Raw genomic sequence first — 23,256 nt, forward strand, 5'->3', positions numbered from 1 at the left:
CCGCGACAGGGCACAGGGGGATCACCGCGACAGGAGGAATCACCGCGACAGGGCACAGGGGGATCACCGCGACAGGGGGAATCACTGCGACAGGGCACAGGGGGGATCACCGCGACAGGGCACAGGGGGGATCACAGCGACAGGGCACAGGGGGATCACTGCGACAGGAGGAATCACCGCGACAGGGCACAGGGGGATCACTGTGACAGGGGGAATCACCGCGACAGGGCACAGGGGGGATCACCGCGACAGGGCACAGGGGGGATCACCGCGACAGGGGGAATCACCGCGACAGGGCACAGGGGGGATCACCGCGACAGGGCACAGGGGGATCACTGCGACAGGAGGAATCACCGCGACAGGGCACAGGGGGGATCACCGCGACAGGGGGAATCACCGCGACAGGGCACAAGGGGATCACCGCGACAGGGCACAGGGGGATCACTGCGACAGGGGGAATCACCGCGACAGGGCACAGGAGGAATCACCGCGACAGGGCACAGGAGGAATCACCACGATAGGGGGAATCACCGCGACAGGGCACAGGGGGATCACCGCGACAGGAGGAATCACCACGACATGGCACAGGAGGAATCACCGCGACAGGGCACAGGAGGAATCACCACGACAGGGGGAATCACCGCGATAGGGGGAGTGGGGTCACCGCGACAGGGGTAATCACCGCGACAGGGACAGGGGGATCACCGCGACAGGGCACAGGGGGGTCACCGTGACAGGGCACAGGGGATCACCGTAACAGGAGGAATCACCGCGACAGGGGGATCACCGCGACAGGGGGGATCACCGCGACAGGGCACAGGGGGATCACCGCGACAGGGCACAGGAGGAATCACCACGACAGGGCACAGGGGATCACCGCGACAGGGCACAGGAGGAATCACCACGACAGGGCACAGGGGGATCACCGCGACAGGGGGGATCACCGCGACAGGGCACAGGGGGATCACCGCGACAGGGCACAGGAGGAATCACCACGACAGGGCACAGGGGGATCACCGCGACAGGGGGAATCACCACGACAGGGGGAATCACCGCAGCAGGGGGAATCACCGCGGCAGAGCACAGGGGGAATCACCGCGACAGGGAGAGTGGGATCACCGGGAGAGTGGGATCACGGTGACCTTGCTGAGGGACACTCCTGTTCACTGCACTATCCCGATGATTGTACATTGGAGAAGATCTGAAGCTGACAGGCTCCCTGTCCAGTGACAGACTGAGACTACAATAAAACTCTTACTGGGTGTCGGTTGTTCAGAGCGTGAGAGCTCTGGCTGCTGTGATATCTCTGATCCCGGACTGTCTGCTGCCCGCCTATTATTGACCATGTTTCCGGAACCATCCGATTGCGGCAACACCTGGTAGAAACGAAGCAGATTCATCCATCATTTTACAAAGTGAGAAGCACCTCTGCAGCATGGAACCATCCTGTGATTATCGCTATAGTGTCCCGTCAAAAACTCCTGGGAATGATATGGTGAGGTGATGGCATAGTGGTATTATTACTAGACTATTCATCCAAAAGCTCAGTGAATGTTCTAGGGACCGGGGTTCAAATCCGCCAATTTGAATTCAACTTTTTTTAAAAATCTGGAATTCAGAATCTACTGATGACCATGAACCTATTGCCAATTGTCAGCAAACCCATCTGGGTCACTAATATCCTTCAGGAAAGGAAACTGCCATCCTTACCCGGTCTGACCTACATGTGACTCCAGACCCACAACATCATGGTGGACTCTCAACTGCCCTCTGAAATGACGACCCCAGAAATGCCTGAAGATGCAGCGTCAGCCTGGTGAAGCCACCAAACAGGACAACTTTCATTTCAAACAGCAAGTGATAGACAGAGGTCAGCAATCCCACAACCACAGATCAGATCTAAGCTCTGCCGTTCTGCTACGTCCAGTCATGAATGATGGTGGACAACTAAATAACTCCCTCTGTACATATCCCCATCCCCATGAACCCAGCACATCAGTGTAAAAGATAAGGCTAAAGCTTTCGCAGAAATCTTCAGTAGCCGTGCTGAGTGGATGATCCATCTCGGCCTCCTCCAGTGGTCCCAGCATTACAGATACCAATCTTCAGCCAATTCGATTCACTCCACGTGACATCAGGAAATGGTTGGAGGTACTGGATACTGCAAAGACTGCAGGCCCTGACAACATTCCGCAATAGTACTGAAGACCTGTGTTCCAGACCTTGCTGCTCCCCTAGCCAAGCTCTTCCATTACAGTTACAACACTGGCATCTACCTGACAGTGTGGAACATTGACGTGGTATGTTCTGTCCTGGTCAAATCCAACCATGCCAACTACTGCCCCATCAGACCACTCTCTGTCATCAGTAAAGTGATGGAAGGGGTCACCAACAGTGCTATCAAGCAGCACCTGCTCAGCTATAACCTGCTCAGTGACCCCCAGTTTGGGTTCTGCCAGGGCCACTCAGCTCCTGACCTCATTCCAGCCTTGGCTCAAACATGGACAAAAGAGCGGAATTCCAGACAGGAGGGGAGAGGGACAGCCCTTGACATTAAGGCTGCATAACACCGAGGGTGGCATCCAGCAAAACTGGAATCATTGGGTATCAGGGGCAAACTCTCTGCTGGTTGGAGTCAGACCTGTCACATAGGAAGCTGGTTGTGGTTTTTGGAGGTCAGTCACCTCAGCTCCAGGAGATCTCTGCAGGAGTCCCTCAGTGTAGTGTCCTAGGCCCAGCCATCTTCAACTGCTTCATCAATGACCTTCCCTCCATCATAAGGTCAGAATTGGGAATAGTTGCAGAAGATTGCACAGTGTTCAGCACCATCTGCAACTTCTCAGGTACTGAAGCAGTCCGCGTTCAAATGCAGCAAAATATGGACAATATCTAGGCTTGGGGCAAGTAACATTTATACTATGACCATGACCAATAAGGGACAATCTTACCGCTGCCCCTTGACATTGAATGGTGTTACCATCGCTGAATTGGCTACGATGAACATCCTTTCGATTACCATTGGCCAGAAACTCAACTGGACTTGCCACAAATACATTGGCTAAAAAAAGGTCAGAAATTAGGAATCCTGCAGTGAGTAACTCATCTCCTGACTCCCCCAAAGCCTGTCCACCATCTACAAGGCACAAGTCCAGAGGGTGATGGAATACTCCCCACTTGCCCTGGATGGGTTCAGTTCCAAGAAGCTTGACACCGTCCAGGACAAAGCAGCCGCTTGATTGGCCCCACATCCACAAACACCCCCTCCCTCCCCCACCCACACTCAGTAGCAGCAGTGTGTACCATCTACAAGATGCACTGCAGAAACTCACCAAAGATCCTCAGGCAGCACCTTCCAAACCCACGGCCACTTCCATCCAGAAGGACAAGGGCAGCAGATACATGGGAACACCACCCCCTGCAAGTTCCCCTCCGAAACCCACACCATCCTGTCTTGGAAATATATTACCGTTCCTTCACTGTCACTGGGTCAGAATCCTGGAATTCCCTCCCTAAGGGCATTGTGGGTCTACCCACAGCACAGGGACTGCAGCGGGTCAAGGAGGCAGCTCACCCCCACCTTCTCAAGGGGGGCAACACAGGATGGGTAATAAATACTGGGCCCAGACAGTGACACAAACATCTCATGAGTGAGTTTAAAAAATGGTAAAGGATATGGTTATACACAGAGCAAAGCTCCCTCTACACTGTCCCCATCAAACATTCCCAGGACAGGGGCAGCATGGGGTTAGATACAGAGTAAAGCTCCCTCTCCACTGTCCCCATCAAACATTCCCAGGACAGGGGCAGCATGGGGTTAGATACAGAGTAAAGCTCCCTCTACACTGTCCCCATCAAACACTCCCAGGACAGGGACAGCATGGGGTTAGATACAGAGTAAAGCTCCCTCTACACCATCCCATCAAACACTCCCAGGACAGTGTCTGCACGGGGTTAGATACAGAGTAAAGCTCCCTCTACACTGTCCCCATCAAACACTCCCAGTTCAGGGACAGCACAGGGTTAGATACAGAGTAAAGCTCCCTCTCCATTGTCCCCCATCAAACACTCCCAGGACAGGGACAGCACGGGGTTAAATACAGAGTAAAGCTCCCTCTACACTGTCCCCAATCAAACGCTCCCAGAACAGGGACAGCACGGGGTTAGATACAGAGTAAAGCTCCCTCTCCACTGTCCCCCATCAAACACTCCCAGGACAGGGACAGCATGGGGTTAGATACAGAGTAAAGCTTCCTCTCCACTGTCCCCCATCAAACACTCCCAGGACAGTGTCAGCATGGGGTTAGATACAGGGTAAAGCTCCCTCTACACTGTCCCCATCAAACACTCCCAGGACAGGGACAGCACGGGGTTAGATACAGAGTAAAGCTCCCTCTCCACTGTCCCCCATCAAACACTCCCAGGACAGGGACAGCATGGGGTTAGATACAGAGTAAAGCTTCCTCTCCACTGTCCCCCATCAAACACTCCCAGGACAGTGTCAGCATGGGGTTAGATACAGGGTAAAGCTCCCTCTACACTGTCCCCATCAAACACTCCCAGGACAGGGACAGCACGGGGTTAGATACAGAGTAAAGCTCCCTCTACACTGTCCCCATCAAACACTCCCAGGACAGGGACAACACGGGGTTAGATACAGAATAAAGCTCCCTCTACACTGTCCCCATCAAACACTCCCAGGACAGGGACAGCACGGGGTTAGATACAGAGTAAAGCTCCCTCTACACTGTCCCCCATCAAACACTCCCAGGACAGGGACAGCACGGGGTTAGATACAGAGTAAAGCTCCCTCTACACTGTCCCCCATCAAACACTCCCAGGGACAGGGACAGCACGGGGTTAGATAGAGAATAAAGCTCCCTCTCCATTCCCAGTAGTTGGTGTGAAATGTACAACGTAGTGTCACGGTGGGAGATTAAGGCCGTGCGACCTCAGAGCCGGGAGATAGAAACCCATTTCTTTTGGGATACTAGTACCAGATAATAGAAACGGTTGTATCTGGGCTGATTTGCAAGATTCCGGTCTGATTCCCAGACTCTATTCCAACTACCGGGAGTCTAATCCACTCCCTTTGACAGTCAAAGCCATCCCCATCACTGGGGAGGGAGGGAGTGGTGGCTGTGACAGGGATAGAGGCTGTAATATCAGCCAGTCTGCAGGTGCTCAGCATCACTCCCTGCCAGAGTACGGAATAGACGCGTTCTCTAGCCCATTGTGCTCTTTGGGGCTGTAGGTGGGTGTGGGGTGACCACTCCATGGTACTGACTCAGTCTGAGTTGCAGCAAAATGCCCCCTTCGGCAACCACATTGCTTAATCCACGTCACTAGGGTTGGTATTCCCTCACCCAGGCACTTACATAGCTGTCACTGTGACCGGGGCCCGAGCTCTGGTTACCGCCAGGCACATGCTGTCTGTTGGCGAGCTCTGTCTGCTGGTATTGGCACTTCCTGCTGCCCTCGGGGCTGGTGGCTGGATGCCACGGGATGGCATTGGGACCCACGTTCCCTGTGAGAGAGAGAGAGAGATGATCAGAACAGGAGCTGGTGGGGGGGGGGTGAGAATTGGAGGGGTGTGGCGAGGAGAGTTGGGGGGAGGAGGAGAGTAGGGGTGGGGGGAGGAGGAGAGTGGGGGGGAGGAGGAGAGTGGGGAGGGGAGGAGACTGGGGAGGGGAGGAGAGTGAAGGGGAGGAGGAGATTGGGGGGGTGGAGGAGAGTGAGGGGGAGGAGGAGATTGGGGGGGTGGAGGAGAGTGAGGGGGAGGAGGAGGAGAGTGGGGGGGTGGAGGAGAGTGAGGGGGAGGAGGAAAGTGGGGAGGGGAGGAGAGTGAGTGGGAGGAGGAGAGTCGGGGTGGGGGGAGGAGGAGAGTGGGGAGGAGAGGAGGAGAGTGGAGGTGGGGGGGAAGAGGAGAGTGTGGGGGAGGAGGAGAATGGGGGAGGAGGAGAGTGGAGGGAGGAGGTGGAGGAGATTGGGGGAGAGGGGGAGGAGAGGGGGGGAGTGGAGGAGAGTTGGGGGGGAAGAGTAGGAGAGTGCAGTAGAGAGAGTGGGGTTTGAGGGAGAGTGGGGAAGACAGAGAGAATGAGAATGGAAAAGGGGTTAGTGTGGGGTCAAGCAGAGGAGGGCAGGCAGCAGTTTGTAACAAAGGAGCTGGAAGCCAGGAATCCCCAGCTCCCTCACAGACAGGGTCACAGCGACAGATCCTCCACCCCAAGACCGTTCCCCACCCTCACACAGTGAGCCGACTGCTCCAACCTGCTGCGTCTGAGTGACTGCCCCCTCCTGGGACTGGCTCTCATCTCACTGCTCGTACAGTGACATGTATCCCGCGGGGGCTAGATATTATATTCACCCTCTACCCACGTGGGGAGAGCTAATACCAGCCCAGGAAACCCTGCCATGCACTCAGCCAACCATTCCCACCTCCCAGCTGCCCCCAATTGTGCTCCCAACCTCCCAACACCCCATTCCAACTCCACATCCTGTATCCTCTCAATTCCCTTCTGACCCTCAAACCCACCGTTACCCCTCCTCGGCCCCACCCCCAACCCAGGCCCCCCCATGCAGACTCACTCCCAACCCCCAACCCGGAACCTAGAGACTGGATGGTGAGAGTTTCGGAGAGTGACAGCACAGGGAGACTGTGACTCTTGAGGAGGGTAGGATCATAGCGAGTTTTGAGAAGATTTGTAGCTGAGTTTGAGGTTCTGGATGTAGGTCTGCTCACTGAGCTGGAAGGTTCATTTCTAGACATTTTGTCACCCTACTAGGTAACATCTTCAGTGGGCCTCAGGTGAAGCACTGTACATGATTCCTGCTGTCTAATTACATGTTTGGGTTTCTTTGGGTTGGTGATGTTATTTCCTGTGGTGAAGTCACATCCTGTTCCTTTTCTCAGGGGGTGGTAGATGGGGTCTAACACAATGATTGAGTTCCGGTTGGAATGCCATGCTTCCAGGAATTCTCGTGCGTGTCTTTGTTTAGCATGTCCTAGGATGGATGTGCTGTCCCAGTCGAAGTGGTGTCCTTCCTCATCCGTATGTGAGGATACTAGTGAGAGAGGGTCATGTTGTTTTGTGGTGAGTTGGTGTTCATGTATCCTGGTGGCTAGTTTTCTGCCTGTTTGTCCGATGTAGTGTTTGGTACAGTGCTTGCACGGTATTTTGTAAATGACATTAGTTTTGCTCGTTGTCTGTGTTGGGTCTTTCAGGTTCATTAGCTGCTGTTTTAGTGTGTTGGTGGGTTTGTGCTAAAACAGCAGCTAATGAACCTGAAAGACCCATTACAGACAATGAGCAAAACTAATGTCATTCACAAAATACCGTGCAAGGACTGTAACAAACACTACATTGGACAAACAGGCAGAAAACTAGCCACCAGGATACATGAACACCAACTAGCCACAAAAAGACATGACCCTCTCTCACTAGTATCCTCACATATGGATGAGGAAGGACACCACTTCGACTGGGACAGCACATCCATCCTAGGACAAGCCAAACAAAGACACGCACGAGAATTCCTGGAAACATGGCATTCCAACCAGAACTCTATCAACAAACACATTGAGTTAGACCCCATCTACCACCCCCTGAGAAAAGGAACAGGATGTGACATCACCACTGGAAATGGCACCACCAACCCAAAGAACCTCAAACATATAATTAGACAGCAGGAATCATGTACAGTGCTTCACCTGAGGCCCACTGAAGATGTTACCTAGTAGGGTGAAAAATCGTCTAGAAATGAACCTTCCAGCTCAGTGAGCAGACCTACATCCAAGATAGGATCAATTCCCTCTTGTTATCAGTGCACAATGCATGGGACATCTCAGGGATACAATGAGAGAGTTGGAGCAGAGAGACAGACAGATGAGGAGAATGTCAGATGCAGTGAGTTATAAAGATCTGGAACGAGTTGCCTGGTGTGGAAATGGAAACTGATTTGATGGTAACTTCCCAAAGAGACCCAAACGTTGGAGGGCTCTGGGCAAAGGGCGTATGAGTGGAACTGAGTGATCAGCCCTCACAAAGGGCTGGCATTAGCAGGACGAGCTGAACGGGCTCCGCCTGTGCAAGGCCATTCTACCTGTCTTTCCTCTCATGTCAGCCCATTCCCCCATAGTGCTGTCCCTCCCCCATCAGGGGAAACACCTTCGATCGCCTGAACTGTGTTGGGCATCCCGGGTGAGTGGGGGTGAGGGGCGCGGATGGAATTTGGGAGCCGGGGTCAGTTAGGGGTCAGCTGTTAACATGCATCAGCATGCAGACCGGTGCAGTGAGGTGACAGCAGCATGGAGAAGGGGCAAGAGTGTGGGGAGTGGGCAGAGAGGGCTGAGCAGACTGTCGAGAGTGAATGGTAACGTATGGCATGGAGTGCTGCAGGTTGATGAGGGGGGGGTTGGTGGTGGTGGGTGGGGACACATGCGGCATCAAGTGCCTACCAGCGGAAGTTCTCAAAGTGCTCTCTGTCATTTTGACATAGGCTTCGGGGCTTTCTGTGATGGGTACATCTGGAAAGAAAAGAGCAGGACATTTCAACATGGTACAGAGACAGTGACAGCCAGGAGCAACTCCCTCCCCACACACCAGCAGCATTGCTACACAGTGGTCAAACACACTGCAGGCTCAGGTAGGCCCCAGTGATAGAGACGGAGAGCTGAGCACGCGCGCGGGGCTGTTCGACAGAGAGAGAGAGTGTATTAGACGCCCCGAGGAAGGTGAAGGTTGCTTCTGCTGCAGGGGCCGAGACTGGATAAACTGTCAATGATTAAAAAAGAAAATGGGTTTTCAATTTCCGTAGGACCTTTCACATCCACAGGAATAACTCCAATAGCTATAAATGTAGCCACCCATTTGCAGGAAATGCAGCAGCCAATTTGTGCACAGCAAGATCCCATAACCACAGTGTGACATGTTTTAGATTAGATTAGATTACTTACAGTGTGGAAACAGGCCCTTCGGCCCAACAAGTCCACACCAACCCACCGAAGCGCAACCCACCCATTCACCAACATTTACCCCTTCACCTAACACTACGGGCAATTTATCCTGGCCAATTCACCTGACCCGCACATCTTTTGGACTGTGGGAGGAAACCGGAGCACCCGGAGGAAACCCACGCAGACACGGGGAGAATGTGCAAACTCCACACAGAACTGAACCCGGGTCTCTGGCGCTGTGAGGCAGCAGCGCTAACCACTGTGCCACCGTGCCGCCCCACATTGACCCCTCTGACCAAATATTTACTTGGGTGATGTTGGCCAATGGACACACAACGACCAGGATACAGGAGCGAACTCCCCACCCCTCCTCCACCCCGACACTGCTCCCACCAAAAGATGGGAGGTAAACACAATGAGTGCAGATGCTGGAAACCAGAATCTGGATCAGTGGTGCTGGAAGAGCACAGCAGTTCAGGCAGCATCCGACGTGCAGCGAAATCGCTGTGCTCTCCCAGCACCACTGATCCAGATTCTCACCAAAAGATGCAGATTGGGGCTCAGCTAAAATGTTTTGACTGCAAGATGGCACCTCAGAACAGTGTGGCACTCCCCTCACAACCTCCCAAGCCTCTGGGTCACTGAGCTGAACCCAGAGACATGGTCATGGTCAGCACAGGGAGACCGTGACATTGAGCATCGATAACAGTGGGAAGTCAGCTTGTAGTTGTTGCTAGACCATGACCTTTCCTTTCAGAGGTGAGTGTGCTGCCCACTGACACAGTTGACCACCTGTAATACTCCTGCGCTACCATCCAGCTCTCCCATGGCTCCATGGCTACCCTTCCCCAGGGTAGAGTGTCCACCTGCTCCTGCACTGGCTCCCTGTCTGTCCAGGTCTCTGTGACAGTCTGATCACAGCAGCACTGACTTACTCTCCAACACACACACGGCATCTTCACGATTACAACCAGGAAGAGAACTCAGCTCATGTGCTAGCCTGTTCCAGGAAGACCAGGCACCAAACCTAACCTCACAATCCGTGCCCCAAACCAGTCAGCAGCAGCTACACTCACCGCACTCTCTCTCTCTCTCTCTCTCTCTCTCGAGTGGTCTGTATCGATGAGGAGACGTTCAAATTGCCAGAGCAAGTGTACTCTTTGGCTGCTCTGGGAGAGCAGGTTCGGGGTAAAGGGGGAGTGAGTGTGCTGACCAAACTGGCCAGGCAGGAACACAGCCCACTCTGCTCCACACATGCAAGCCTTGGGCCTTATGCCAGGATTATACCAAACAGCTTGACACTTTCACCTGAGCTGCCTTGGCAAGTTTCCGTCGATCAGACGGGAGGATGAAATACCCAATGGTCACGGTAGCCAGAATACCAGAGCACCAGTCAGCGCCGTGAACTATCTGGGGAGCTTCAGCATGGCTCTGCCCTCATGGCTATTAAAGGAAAAACCACAAGGACACTGTCAAAAGTATTTCTTTTCTCACTTCACTCTTGCTTTGTAACCAGAATAAAAGCGTTCTCCAAACCTTTCCTATTCATGGACTTGTCCAATTGTCGTTTAAACATTGTAACTGTATCCATATCCACCACTTCCTCTGGCAGTTTATTCCACACACGAACCATTCTGTGTGAAAAAAGTTGCCCCTCATGTCCTTTTCAAATCTTTCTCCTCTCACCTTAAAAACCTTTTGAACACCCCCACCTTGGGGAAAAGACCTTTGCTTGGTCCTCATGATTTTATAAACCTCTATAAGGTCACCCTTCAACATCCTACGCACCAGTGAAAAAGTCCCAGCTGACGCAGCCTCTCCTTATAAGTCAAACCCTCCATCCCGGGCAACATCCTGGTAAATCCTTTTTGAACCGTATCCAATTTAATAATATCCTTCCTATAGCAGGGCAACCAGAACCGTACACAGTACTCCAAAAGTGGCCTTGTTAATGTCCTGTACAACCTCAACCTGACATCCCAACGCCAATGGTCTGAGCAAAGAAGGCGAGCATTCTAAATGTCATCTTAACCACCCTGTCTACCTATCATGCAACTTCCAAAGAATTATGTACCTGAATCTCTGGGTCTCTCTGTTCTATAACATTACCCAGGGCCCTGCCATTAATTATATAATTCATGGCCTTTGTTTGTTTTACCAAAATGCAACACCTCGCACTTATCCAAATGAAACTCCATCTGTCACTCCTCAGCCCATTGACCCAACTGATCAAGATCTCTTTGTAATCTCCAATAACCTTCACCAATTTTGGTGTCATCTGCAAACTTACTGACCATGCCTCCTACATTCACAGCCCAACTGTTTATATAAATGACAAACAAAAGCGGTTACACTACAGATGGGCAGCACGGTGGTACAGTGGTTAGCACTGCTGCCTCACAGCACCTGAGACCCGGGTTCAGTTCCCATCTCAGGCGACTGACTGTGTGGAGTTTGCACATTCTCCCCGTGTCTGCGTGGGTTTCCTCCGGGTGCTCCGGTTTCCTCCCACAGTCCAAAGATGTGCGGGTCAGGTGAATTGGCTATGCTAAATTGCCCGTAGTGTTAGGTAAGGGGTAAATGTAGGGGTATGGGTGGGTTGCGCTTCAGTGGGTCGGTGTGGACTTGGGCCGAAGGGCCTGTTTCCACACTGTAAGTAATCTAATCTAATCTAGATCCCTGTAGAACACTGCTGGTCACTGATCTCCAGTCCGAAAAATACCCTTCCGCTACTACACTCTGTTTTCTATGTTCAAGCCAATCACTGATAACTCCATATTTATCCAAATGTGAGGAAATCCTGACCCTGAGAATCTTCTTCAATAATTTCCCCCGCACTGATATAAAGCTCACCAGCCTGTGATTTCCTGGATTATCCCTGTTCCCCACCTTAAACAAAAGGGACAACATTGGCCATTCTCCAGTCCTCTGGGGCCTCTCCTGTAACTAAAGAGGATACAAAGGTCTCATTCAAGGCCCCAGCAATTTCCTCAGCATTCTCGGTTAGATCCCATTGGGTCCTGGGGATTTGTCCACTTTAACGCCTTTCAGAGCACCCAACACCACCTCCTGGTTTATAATCGACATGCCCAGGCATATCAACATACCCGTCCCAAAACCCATCATCCACCATGTCCTTCTCCTTTGAGATTCTCGATGCAAAGTACTCATTAAGGACCTTACCCACTTCTCCAACTCATAAAATCCCTCCTTTATCCTTGAGTGGACCTACCCTTTCCGTAGCTACCCTCTTACTACTCATTCCACCCCCCCCCCAACTACTCTCTGAGTAAAGAATCTACCTCTGACATCTGTTCTATACCCATCACCTCTCAATTTAAAGCTATGTCACCTCATGTTAGCCATCACCACCTGAGGGAAAAGGTCCACCTTATCATCTTGTATGCCTCTATTAAATCACCTCTTAACCTTTTTCTCTCTAACAAAAACAGCCTCAAATCCCTCAGCTTTTCCTTGTAAGACATGCCCTCCATACCAGGCAACATCCTGGTAAATCTCCTCTGAACCGTTTCCAAAGTCAAGTGTCCACATCCTTCCTATAATGCAGTGACCAGAACTGTACACAATACTCAAAGTGTGGACACACCAGAGTTTCGTACAACTGCAGCATAACCTCATTGCTCTGAAACTACAATCCCTCTACCAAAAAAAGCTAACACACCGTACACCTTGTTAACAGTCCGATCAACCTAGATGGCAACTTTCAGGGATCTATGTACATGGACAGAGATCTCTCTGCTCATCTGCACTACCAAGAATCTTACCATTAGCCCAGTATTCTGTATTCCTGTTGCTCCTTCCAAAGTGAATCACCTCACACATTTCCGCATTAAACTCCATTTGCCACCTCTCAGCCCAGCTCTGCAGTTTATCTCTGTCCCTCTGTAACCTGCAAAATCTTTCGGCATTGTCTACAACTCCACCAACCTTAGTGTCATCCGCAAATTTACTAACCCATCCTTCTACGCCCTCATCCAGATCATTTATAAAAATGACAAACAGCAGTGGCCCCAAAACAGATCCTTGTGGTACACCACTAGTGATTGAACCCCAGGATGAACATTTCCCATCAACCACCACCCTCTGTCTTCTTTCAGCTAGCCAATTTCTGATTCAAACCACTAATTCACCCTGAATCCCATGCCTCTGTATTTATCAAACCCCTTACTGAAATCCATATACACCACATCAACCACTTTACCCTCATCCACCTGTTTGGTTACCTTCTCAAAGAACTCAATAAGGTTTGTGAGGCACGACCTACCCTTCACTAAACCGTGTTGACTATCCCTAATTAACTTATTCCTTTCTAGATGATTGTAAATCCTATCTTTTATAATCCTTTCCAATACTTTGCCCACAACTGAAGTAAGGCTCATTGATCTATAATTACCAGGGCTGTTCCGACTCCCCTCCCTGAACAAGAGGACAGCATTTGCTATCCTTCATTTGCTGTCTTTCTATTCTTTGAGGGCTCCATCTGTCCTCAGTCTCCTGAACCTCTACCTGCCCCCTTCTTCTTTCTGATTAAGCTGTTAATTTACTTTTGTCATCCAAGGTTCCTAAACGTTGCCATCCTTCCCCTTCACTTTCACAAGAAGGTGCTGTAACTGAACTCAAATCAACTGGCCTTTAAAAGAATCCAGCATGCCAGATGTGGATTTACCCCCCAAACAGCCGACCCCCCCTTACATTCCCCAGTTCCTGCCTAATATTAAGGAGGGCAAAGTCAGAAGTCACACAACACCAGGTTATGGTCCAACATTCGTCAGGTGAAGTCTGGCACAGCCTGAGAAAGTGGCAAGGCTCCACAAAGTTGTGATTTCAGATAAACCTGTTGGATTGTAACCTGGTGTCGTGTGACTGAGAAAGTGAGCGAGAGGGAGTGCGCAAGCGAGAGGGAGGGAGTGGGGGAGAGCGAGAGAGGGAGGGAGCAAGAGAGCGCGCACAAGCGAGAGAGAGGGAGAGAGAGAGAGAGGGAGCGAGAGAGAGAGAGAGGGAGCGAGAGAGGGAGGGAGCGAGAGAGAGAGGGAGCGAGAGAGAGGGAGCGAGAGAGAGAGGGAGCGAGAGAGAGAGGGAGCGAGAGAGAGAGGGAGCGAGAAAGAGAGCGCAAGCGAGAGAGAGAGCGCGAGCGAGAGAGAGAGGGAGCGAGAGAGAGAGGGAGCAAGAGAGAGAGGGAGCAAGAGAGAGAGGGAGCGAGAGAGAGAGGGAGCAAGCGAGTGAGAAAGGGAGAGAGTGAGAGAGAGAGGGAGCGAGAGGGAGGGAGTGGGGGAGAGCGAGAGAGGGAGGGAGCAAGAGAGCGCGCACAAGCGAGAGAGAGGGAGAGAGAGAGAGAGGGAGCGAGAGAGAGAGAGAGGGAGCGAGAGAGGGAGGGAGCGAGAGAGAGAGGGAGCGAGAGAGAGGGAGCGAGAGAGAGAGGGAGCGAGAGAGAGAGGGAGCGAGAAAGAGAGCGCAAGCGAGAGAGAGAGCGCGAGCGAGAGAGAGAGGGAGCGAGAGAGAGAGGGAGCAAGAGAGAGAGGGAGCGAGAGAGAGAGGGAGCAAGCGAGTGAGAAAGGGAGAGAGTGAGAGAGAGAGGGAGCGAGAGAGAGCGCGCAAGCGAGAGAGAGGGAGCGAGCGAGAGAACGTCACACAGGTCGTGCCTTAGACAGGATCAGGGACTGAGTCATGAGGCAGCAGTCTTCTTCAGAACAGCTCTCACTGAGTCAGGGTCCGTTAGTGATGTGGCTCTCTTACTGGGTTAGTCACACAGAGGAGTTCCTGTTCTATGGGAAGAAGCTAAACATCTGAATCTAGTTTTGAGAGTGGAGAAGGTAAAGTCTGGTCTGAATTAAAAAGGCCATGGGCTGTCAGTATCACAGAACAGTTATGTGCTGTTCGCTGCAGGAGAAATTCACCTGTCCCATGTCCCCCTGCTCTCTCCATCAGGCTTCACAAACTTTTCTCACGTCCAGTCCCTTTCTAAAGGCTATGGTTCGACTTGCCTTCACTCAATTCTATCCCAAGTGTTTTCCTGTCAGTGTGTGGCAGTCTGTATGAGAGTCTCTCTCTCTGTCTGTGCAAGGAAGCTTCTATGACAGTGAGACATCCCCTTCCTGTCTGCGGCAGTTACTTACTATTGTAGTCACAAGGGCAGGTCAGAGGCTGGGAATCCTGCAGCGAGTAACTCACCTCCGGACTCCCCAAACCACAAGTCAGGAGTGTGAGGGAATCCTCCCCACTTGCCCTGGATGGAGGCAACTCCAACAACACTCAAGAAGCTGGACACCATCCAGGAGGAAGTAACCTGGCTGATCAGCACCACATCCACAAACATCTCCTCCCTCTACCTCCAGGTCCAGGGCCGAGATGTTCGAGTCAGGTGACCCTGACCTTTACAGGAAACCCAGGTATGACCTTCACAGCGCCATCAGGGACACCAAGAGCCAATCCCAGACTAAACTAGAGAGCCCAGAGTAACCACACAAATACACGGGGGCTGTGACAAGGCTTACTCACTGTAACAGGCAGGAGAAAGTGAGGACTGCAGATGCTGGAGATGAGAGCTGAAAATGTGTTGCTGGAAAAGCGCAGCAGGTCAGGCAGCATCCAAGGAACAGGAATTCGACGTTTCGGGCATAAGCCCTTCTTCAGGAATGAGGAAAGTGTGCCCAGCAGGCTAAGATAACCCAGAGTGTGGGGGTAAGTACATGAAAGTTTTTGGTACTTACTGTCTTTAATTTCCGATATGGCTAGGAAGAACTGTTTGTTTAGAGTATGGACTTTTCTATAGATGAAGAACAGTCGAGGTCCTTTGCAAGTTTGTGAGAGTGTTGTCCTGAGCTGGGGTAGGGCTGACTGCAGGGAATGTAGGTAGCGACGCATGGCTGCAAGGGTGGAGCGGAGGATCCGGAGGGAGGTCTGTTGCTGGAGGCTTCGGATTTGTTGTAGGTACAGGTTGTCCTGGTTGGGTCCAAATTTTGTTGGTTGGAATGTAGTCCGGAGTCCGTGCGGGATCAGTCGGTTCCGTCGGCAGGTGCTGAGGAAGGAGGTGTGGCTGTGGTAACGGGTCTGTTTGAGGACGTGGCTGGAGAGCTTCTGTGCAGAGGAGATAACCTGGAGTGTGCAGTGAGAGAGAGACTCACTGAAATCCTTGTAGAGGGAGGAAGAGAGCTTCTTCAAGGAAGGCATCCTTGCAAGAGGATTCGCAGTAGGTTAAAATCTTCGAGGAGAAAGTGACAACACTTTCTCACTCTCACAGACCTGTAAAGGACCTCTACTGTTCTTCATCCACAGAAGAATCCATACACTAAACAAACAGTTCTTCCCAGCCATATCAGAAATTAAAGACAGTAAGTACCAAAAACTTTCATGTACTGACCCCCACACTCTGGGTTATCTTAGCCTGCTGGGCACACTTTCCTCATTCCTGAAGAAGGGCTTATGCCCGAAACGTCGAATCTCCTGTTCACTGTAACGGGCTACAAACTGATGGAGAGTCACTGCCAACACTGTATCCCTCCCCAATGAGCTTGGTGCATTCTACACTCGTTTTGAACAGAAGGTCAGTGAAATGATGTCACTGCCCTGACAGCCTGGGGTGTCCCTGTACCCACAGTCACTGCCACAGGGGGCAGACTGGTCTCTGGAGGGTGGACCCACAGAAAGCGACTGACCTGGATGGAGTCCCCAGCCGTGCACTCACATCCTGCACAGACCAGCTGACGGGAGTGCTTGCAGACATCTTTAACCCCCCCTTACTACGATGTGACATCCCCGCCTGCTTTAAAAAGACCATTAGCATCCCGGTGCCAAGGGAAAATCAGGCAACGTGCCTCAATGCCTACTGCCTGGTGGCTCTGACCTTCATCATTATGAAGTGCTTCAAGAGGTTAGTAATGGCTCTCATCAAACCCAGCCTCCCAGTCTGCCTTGACCAACTACAATTCACCTCCTGTCACAATGGATCCACTGCAGACACCATCTCTCTGGCCATACACTCATCCCTGGAACATGTGGATACAAGGACACCTACATCAGACTCCTATTTATTGACCTTAGCTCCACCTTCAGCACCATAATTCCAACTAGACAATAGATAATAGGTGCAGGAGTAGGCCATTCTGCCTTTCGAGCCTGCACCACTATTCAATACGATCATGACTGATCATCCTTAATCAGTATCCTGTTCCTGCTTTATTTCCATAACCCATGATTCCACAATCCTTGAGCTCTATCCAATCAGATCCCCTCTCAGTCTTCTAAACTCAAGGGTATACAAGCCCAGTTGCTCCAGTCTTTCAGTGTAAGGTAATCCCACCATCCCAGGAATTGACCTTGTGAACCTACACTGCACTCCCTCAATAGCCAGAATGTCTTTCCTCAAATTTGGAGACCAGATCTGCACACAGTACTCCAGGTGTGGTCTCACCAGGGCCCTGTACAGCTGCAGAAGAACCTCTTTGCTTCTATACTCAATCCCTCTTGTAATGAAGGCCAGCATGCTATTAGCTTTCTTCACTACCTGCTGTACCTGCATGCTTACCTTCATTGACTGGTGTACAAGAACACCAGATCTCTTTGTACTGCCCCTTTACCTAACTTGACTCCATTTAGATAGTAATCTGCCTCCTGTTCTTGCCACCAAAGTGGATAACCACACATTTATCCACATTAAACTGCATCTGCCATGCATCTGACCACTCACCTAACTTGTCCAGGTCACCCTGTAATCTCCTAACATCCTCATCACATTTCACCCTGCCACCCAGTTTAGTATCATCAGCAAATTTGCTAATGTTATTACTAATACCATCTTCTATATCATTAACATATATTGTAAAAAGCTGCGGTCCCAGCACTGTTCCCTGCGGTACCCCACTGGTCACTGCCTGCCATTCTGAAATGGAGCCGTTTATCACTACCCTTTGTTTCCTGTCAGCCAACCAACTTTCAATCCAAGTCAGTACCTTGCCCCCAATACCATGCGCCCTAAGTTTACTCACTAACCTCCTGTGTGGGACTTTACCAAAAACTTTCTGAAAGTCCAGATACACTACATCTACTGGATCTCCCTTGTCCATCTTCAGAGTTACATCCTCAAAAAAAAATTCCAGAAGATTAGTCAAGTGTGATTTCCCCTTCATAAATCCAGGCTGGCTCTGACCTATCCTGTTACTACTAAACTCATCTCCAAACTCAGAATGCAAATGAGGAGATAGAATATAGGAAAGACATGGTGCAAAGACCACGATCTCTCCCTCAATGTCAGCATAACAAAGGAGCTGGTGATTGACTTCAGGAAGCAGAGAGGAGGTCACGCCCCTGTCTGTATCGATGGTGCCGAGGTGGAGATGGTGGAGAACATCAAGTTCCTGGGGGTGATGGGCACCAACAATCTGTCCTGGTCCATCCACAACACTACAGTCAAGAAAACACATCAACACCTCTACTTCACAGGAGGCTAAGGAAATTCAGCATGTCCACAAAGACATTTTATTTTTAGGGACGCACTGTAGAAAGCACCTTATCCAGGTGCATCATGGCTTGGCACTGCAACTGCTCTGCCCAAGGCGCAAGAGACGACATAGAGTTGTGAACACAGCCCAGTCCATCACAAAATCCAGTCTTCCTCCTGTCCGGCAGAAGACCCAAAAGTTTGAAATCATCTACCAACAGTTTCCTCCCTGCTGTTATCAGACAATGAACAAACCTTTCATATTCAAGTTGATTTTTCTCTGCACCTTCTCTGTAGCTATAATATTATATTCTGCTTTCTGTTCTATTACCCCTATGTACTTATGTAAGGTATGATTTATTTGGTTAGCACGTGAAACAATACTTTTCACTGTATCTCAGTACATGACAATAATAAATCAAATCAAATCAAACTACAGTTTACTAGAGGCAGTGTATGTCATCTACAAGATGTACTGCAGAAATTCACCAAAGATCCTCAGGCAGCACCTTCCAAACCCACAACCACTTCCATCTAAAAGGACAAGGACAGCAGATACATGGGAACACCACCTCTGGAAGTTCCCCACCAAGCCACTCACCATCATGACCTGGAAATATATTGCTGTTCTTCTGTGCTGCTGGGTCAGAATCCTGGACCTCCCTCCCTGACAACAGGTAACTAGGGACAGGCATTAAATACTAGCCCAGTCAGCGACAACCAGATGCTGTGAACAGATAAATGTTTAAACAGCTAAATCTTGGCCAGAATGCTGGAGAAACAATCTCGGACAGGCAGTGTGGATTTTACAACAGGACTTTGCTGGGAAGTTACAAACAGGACTTTATCCTGACACAGTGCAGGTTTCAATAGGGACCAGGCCCTGATCCTGTAGACCCCAAAGTGCTTGATACAATCAGTTCTTGAACAACTGTACAAAGCTCAGAGAAATTACACTGAGCAGGGCGAAGCCTCCTGATGTGTAAGGCTGAGGGCAATTTCCTCAAATTCTTTCAACCGGATGCTTTAAGGAGGCAATGATAGGCTTGGCACAGGGGCAAATGCATCCTCTTCCGAATACAGTGCTGTTAAACTGTGCCAACTACTGGCAGGTAGCACAGAAGAGGAGAACAGTTTCTTAATGATTGTTTGTCAATGATTGCCCTCTTCTGGTGCTCACAGAGAAAGCAATGCAGTTCCATTGGAAATGGGACCTTACTGATGGGAACAGAAATGCTGGAGTTATTATAGTCCCAAGGAGATGACCACCCGCCATTGGGTCAGCATTAACTGCAGCAATCTCAATGCAGTGGGACAGTTCACCGAACTCAAACAATGCCATTGTCAATGCTCCAGGACATGGAACACTGACTGTCCAGAACCAACAGCTTCTTGAGCTGCCATTCAAAGTGGGTCTGGCACCACCTGAAGTACAGAGTGGTTGTCCTCATTGTCCCTATCTGGGTCAGGACCGTGGGCTCACTACAGAAACCAGTGCCAATACTGGATGAGGCATCACCTCACAAGCTTCAAGATCCTCAGGCACTGTCCCGTGCTGAATAGATTATTAAACAGTGATAAATAAGCTCAGCACAACATGAATCACTGAAGATGACCTTAAGCAGTGATTTGTAGAGAACTACAATCCCATCACAGAGGCTGAGCTACACCTCACAAACTCTTCAGAGTGTACAAAGTTGGCAATGACCAACAGCGCCGACCAGGAGAGATCTTCCAGCCTGAAACAGCTGGCTGTCTCGCTGCTGAAGGAAGGGGTTGGTGAGGCCGTGGTCCCAGGGGAACAGCAGCCTCTGTGCTGCAGCTGCTCAGCAGCAGATGGAGAACGAATCACAACAACTCACACAGAAACAGGCCACCGTGACTGCACAAAGAGGTTGGACGGAGCTTCGTTTACTAATCTCCAGCCAAACTTCCTCCTTCAGACCAACGTCACCACAAACAACAAAACATTTTTGTTTACCCGATAGTGGGATCGTGCTGTAAACAGAACTGCTGCACTGGCCTATGACACACTTTGGGGATATTGTAGATGTGAAAGAATCTCTCATACTAACACAAAACACTGGCAGAGGGCTGCTGGCTCCAAGTATCGAGCAGTAGCACATGCTAACCGACTCGTACCTGATAAGTTGCTGAAGTACAAGCCATCATCTTCATCTTCGTGTGACGATGATCCTCCAACATCCACCGTGTGGTCCCACTCTAAGGGGATGGAGTCCACACTGACCGGCGTCGCGCCCCCTGACCGCTCGTGTTGCTGTGTTTCTTCAGGCAGGGTCAGGTGACTCAAAGACCCCTGAGTGGACAGCTCGGACCCATCAGCCTTGTCCTGCCAGCTCACATTCTGTAGCTCAGCCCCATCTTCAGTGTCGGCTTCCCTGTCAGACAGGTCCTCCTTCTCCTCAGTCATCTAGAACACAACCAGCAACAGAAACCATTACCCACCACTTACAGGGCTGGGGACAGCCAATACTATATCTACAATCACAGCCTTAACTTATGTACACTCTCCTCCCAATTAATCCCACTCCCACCCACAACCCAGTATAAACTCCCCTCCATCACTGACCCTATCCCCCATTTAATCCCCCTCCCACAGCCCCATGTACACTCTCCCCCCATCACTGGCTTTACCCAGAGTGAACTTTTAGAGTCATAGAGATGTACAGCATGGAAACAGACCCTTCGGTCCAACACGTCCATGCCGACCAGATATCCCAACCCAATCTAGTCCCACCTGCCAGCACCTGGCCCCCATCCCTCCAAACCCTTCCTATTCATATATCCATCCAAATGCCTCTTAAATGTTGCAATTGTACCAGCCTCCACCAATTCCTCTGGCAGCTCATTCCATACACACACCACCCTCTACGTGAAAAAGTTGCCCCTTAGGTTTCTTTTATATCGTTCCCCTCTCACCCTAAACCTATGCCCTCTAGTTCTGGACTCCCACAGCCTAGGAAAATGACCTTGTCCATTTATCTTATCCATGCCCCTCATGATTCTATAAATCTCTATAAGGTCACCTCTCAGCCTCTGACGCTCCAGGGAAAACAGCCCCAGCCTGTTCAACCCCTCCCTGTATCTCAAATCCTCCAACCTGGCAACATCCTTGTAAGTCTTTTCACAACATCCTTCCAATAGGAAGGAGACCAGAATTGCACACAATATTCGAACAGTGGCCTAACCAATGTCCTGTACAGCCGCAACATGACCTCCCAACTCCTGTCCTCAATACTCTGACCAATAAAGGAAAGCATACCAAATGCCTTTTTCACTATCCTATCTACCTGCAACTCCACTTTCACGAAGTTCTAAACTCCAAGGTCTCTTTGTTCAGCAATACTCCCGAGGACCTTACCATTAAGTGTATAAGTCCTGCTAAGATTTACTTTCCCAAAATGCAGCACCTCGCATTTATCTAAAGTAAGCTCCATCTGCCACTTCTCAGCCCATTTAGGTGGATAAATTTAATAAACTCTCTGATCTCTGAAGATAGATGTAACATGATCCCCCCTTTGCTTCTACCATCTGACAATGTGCACTAGTTACAGTGTGTACAGAGCTCCCCCACCCTCCACCCCAGCGTTGTGGGTGTCCCCTCCCCCCAGGGTTGGCAACCCTTGCCCCAGGAAGGGGTCACTCTGATTGGCTCTCACCGGCCGCTTGGACATGAGCCTTTGGTGGAAGCGGGCGACCCGTCCGAAGACCTCCTGGCAGTAGGCGTGCAGCTCCTCCAGCTCCTCCTCGATGGTGACTGCATCCATCGGCTCAATCTTCCAGATCAGCCTCTCCCCAGACACAATCAGCTGGTCAATCTTGGCGGTGTTCAGGGTGATCTCCTGCTGAAAGGCCTGTGGGTCATCACAAAGAGAAATACCAGTTGGCGATGGCTGCAATGACCAATCATCTTGGATCGCCCCATCATATGACAGGTGTCCCTTGTGCCCTTGGTTGATTTCTGCGGAGGCGGGTTGCCCTGGATTTTTCAGGGTCCCCGCCTCCCCCACCACCACCCTCCCCCTCCCCCCCTCCCCCCAGGTGGTGCTCTCATGTCACCACTCAGCAGAGAAAACGAGGCAGCTTTTGTGAAGGGAGGGTCCGACCTGACAAACCTGAGTGAGTTGGTTTTGAACAGTGAGCTGGAGAAGTGCCCAGGGGAATGTCACTGGGTCATAGAGATGTACAGCATGGAAACAGACCCTTCGATCCAACCTATCCATGCCGACCAGATATCCCAACCCAATCTAGTCCCACCTGCCAGCGCCTGGCCCATATCCCTCCAAACCCTTCCTATTCATATACCCATCCAAATGCCTTTTAAATGTTGTAATTGTACCAGCCTCCACCACTTCCTCTGGCAGCTCATTCCATACACATACCACCCTCTGTGTGAAAATGTTACCCCTTAGGTCTCTTTTATACCTTTCCCCTCTCACCCTAAACCTATGCCCTCTAGTTCTGGACTCCCCAACCCCAGGGAAAAGACTTTGTCAATTTACCCTATCCATGCCCCTCATAATTTTGTAAACCTCTATAAGGTCACCCCTCAGCCTCCAACGCTCCAGGGAAAACAGCCCCAGCCTGTTCATCCTCTCCCTATATCTCAAATCCTCCAACCCAGGCAACATCCTTGTAAATCTTTTCTGAACCCTTTCAAGTTTCACAACATCTTTCTGATAGGAAGGAGACCAGAATTACACACAATATTCCAACAGTGGCCGAACCAATGTCCTGTCCAGCCACAACATGACCTACCAAATCCAGTACTCAATACTCTGATCAATAAAGGAAAGCATACCAAACGCCTTCTTCACTATCCTATCTA

The 23,256-nt window shown here is 50.7% G+C and overlaps 1 protein-coding gene across 4 annotated transcripts in view; it reads right to left on the bottom strand.

Moving 5' to 3' along the window:
• Nucleotides 1–23,256, bottom strand: part of LOC132818445 (nesprin-2-like) — a 311,316-nt gene that overhangs the window by 17,065 nt on the left and 270,995 nt on the right. For 3 of the 4 annotated variants that reach the window (XM_060829512.1, XM_060829511.1, XM_060829514.1), the window contains 5 exons: nt 22,088–22,282; nt 20,550–20,838; nt 8,456–8,524; nt 5,376–5,524; nt 1,259–1,376 (listed from right to left, as the gene is read on the bottom strand). In XM_060829512.1, coding sequence (XP_060685495.1) covers nt 1,259–1,376; nt 5,376–5,524; nt 8,456–8,524; nt 20,550–20,838; nt 22,088–22,282 — 820 coding nt within the window. The remainder of the gene's footprint in view (nt 1–1,258; nt 1,377–5,375; nt 5,525–8,455; nt 8,525–20,549; nt 20,839–22,087; nt 22,283–23,256) is intronic. The other variant, XM_060829513.1, reaches the window with a different exon arrangement.

Source organism: Hemiscyllium ocellatum, chromosome 8 (assembly GCF_020745735.1).
Source record: "Hemiscyllium ocellatum isolate sHemOce1 chromosome 8, sHemOce1.pat.X.cur, whole genome shotgun sequence".
In the NCBI taxonomy this organism is placed as follows: Eukaryota; Metazoa; Chordata; class Chondrichthyes; order Orectolobiformes; family Hemiscylliidae; genus Hemiscyllium; species Hemiscyllium ocellatum.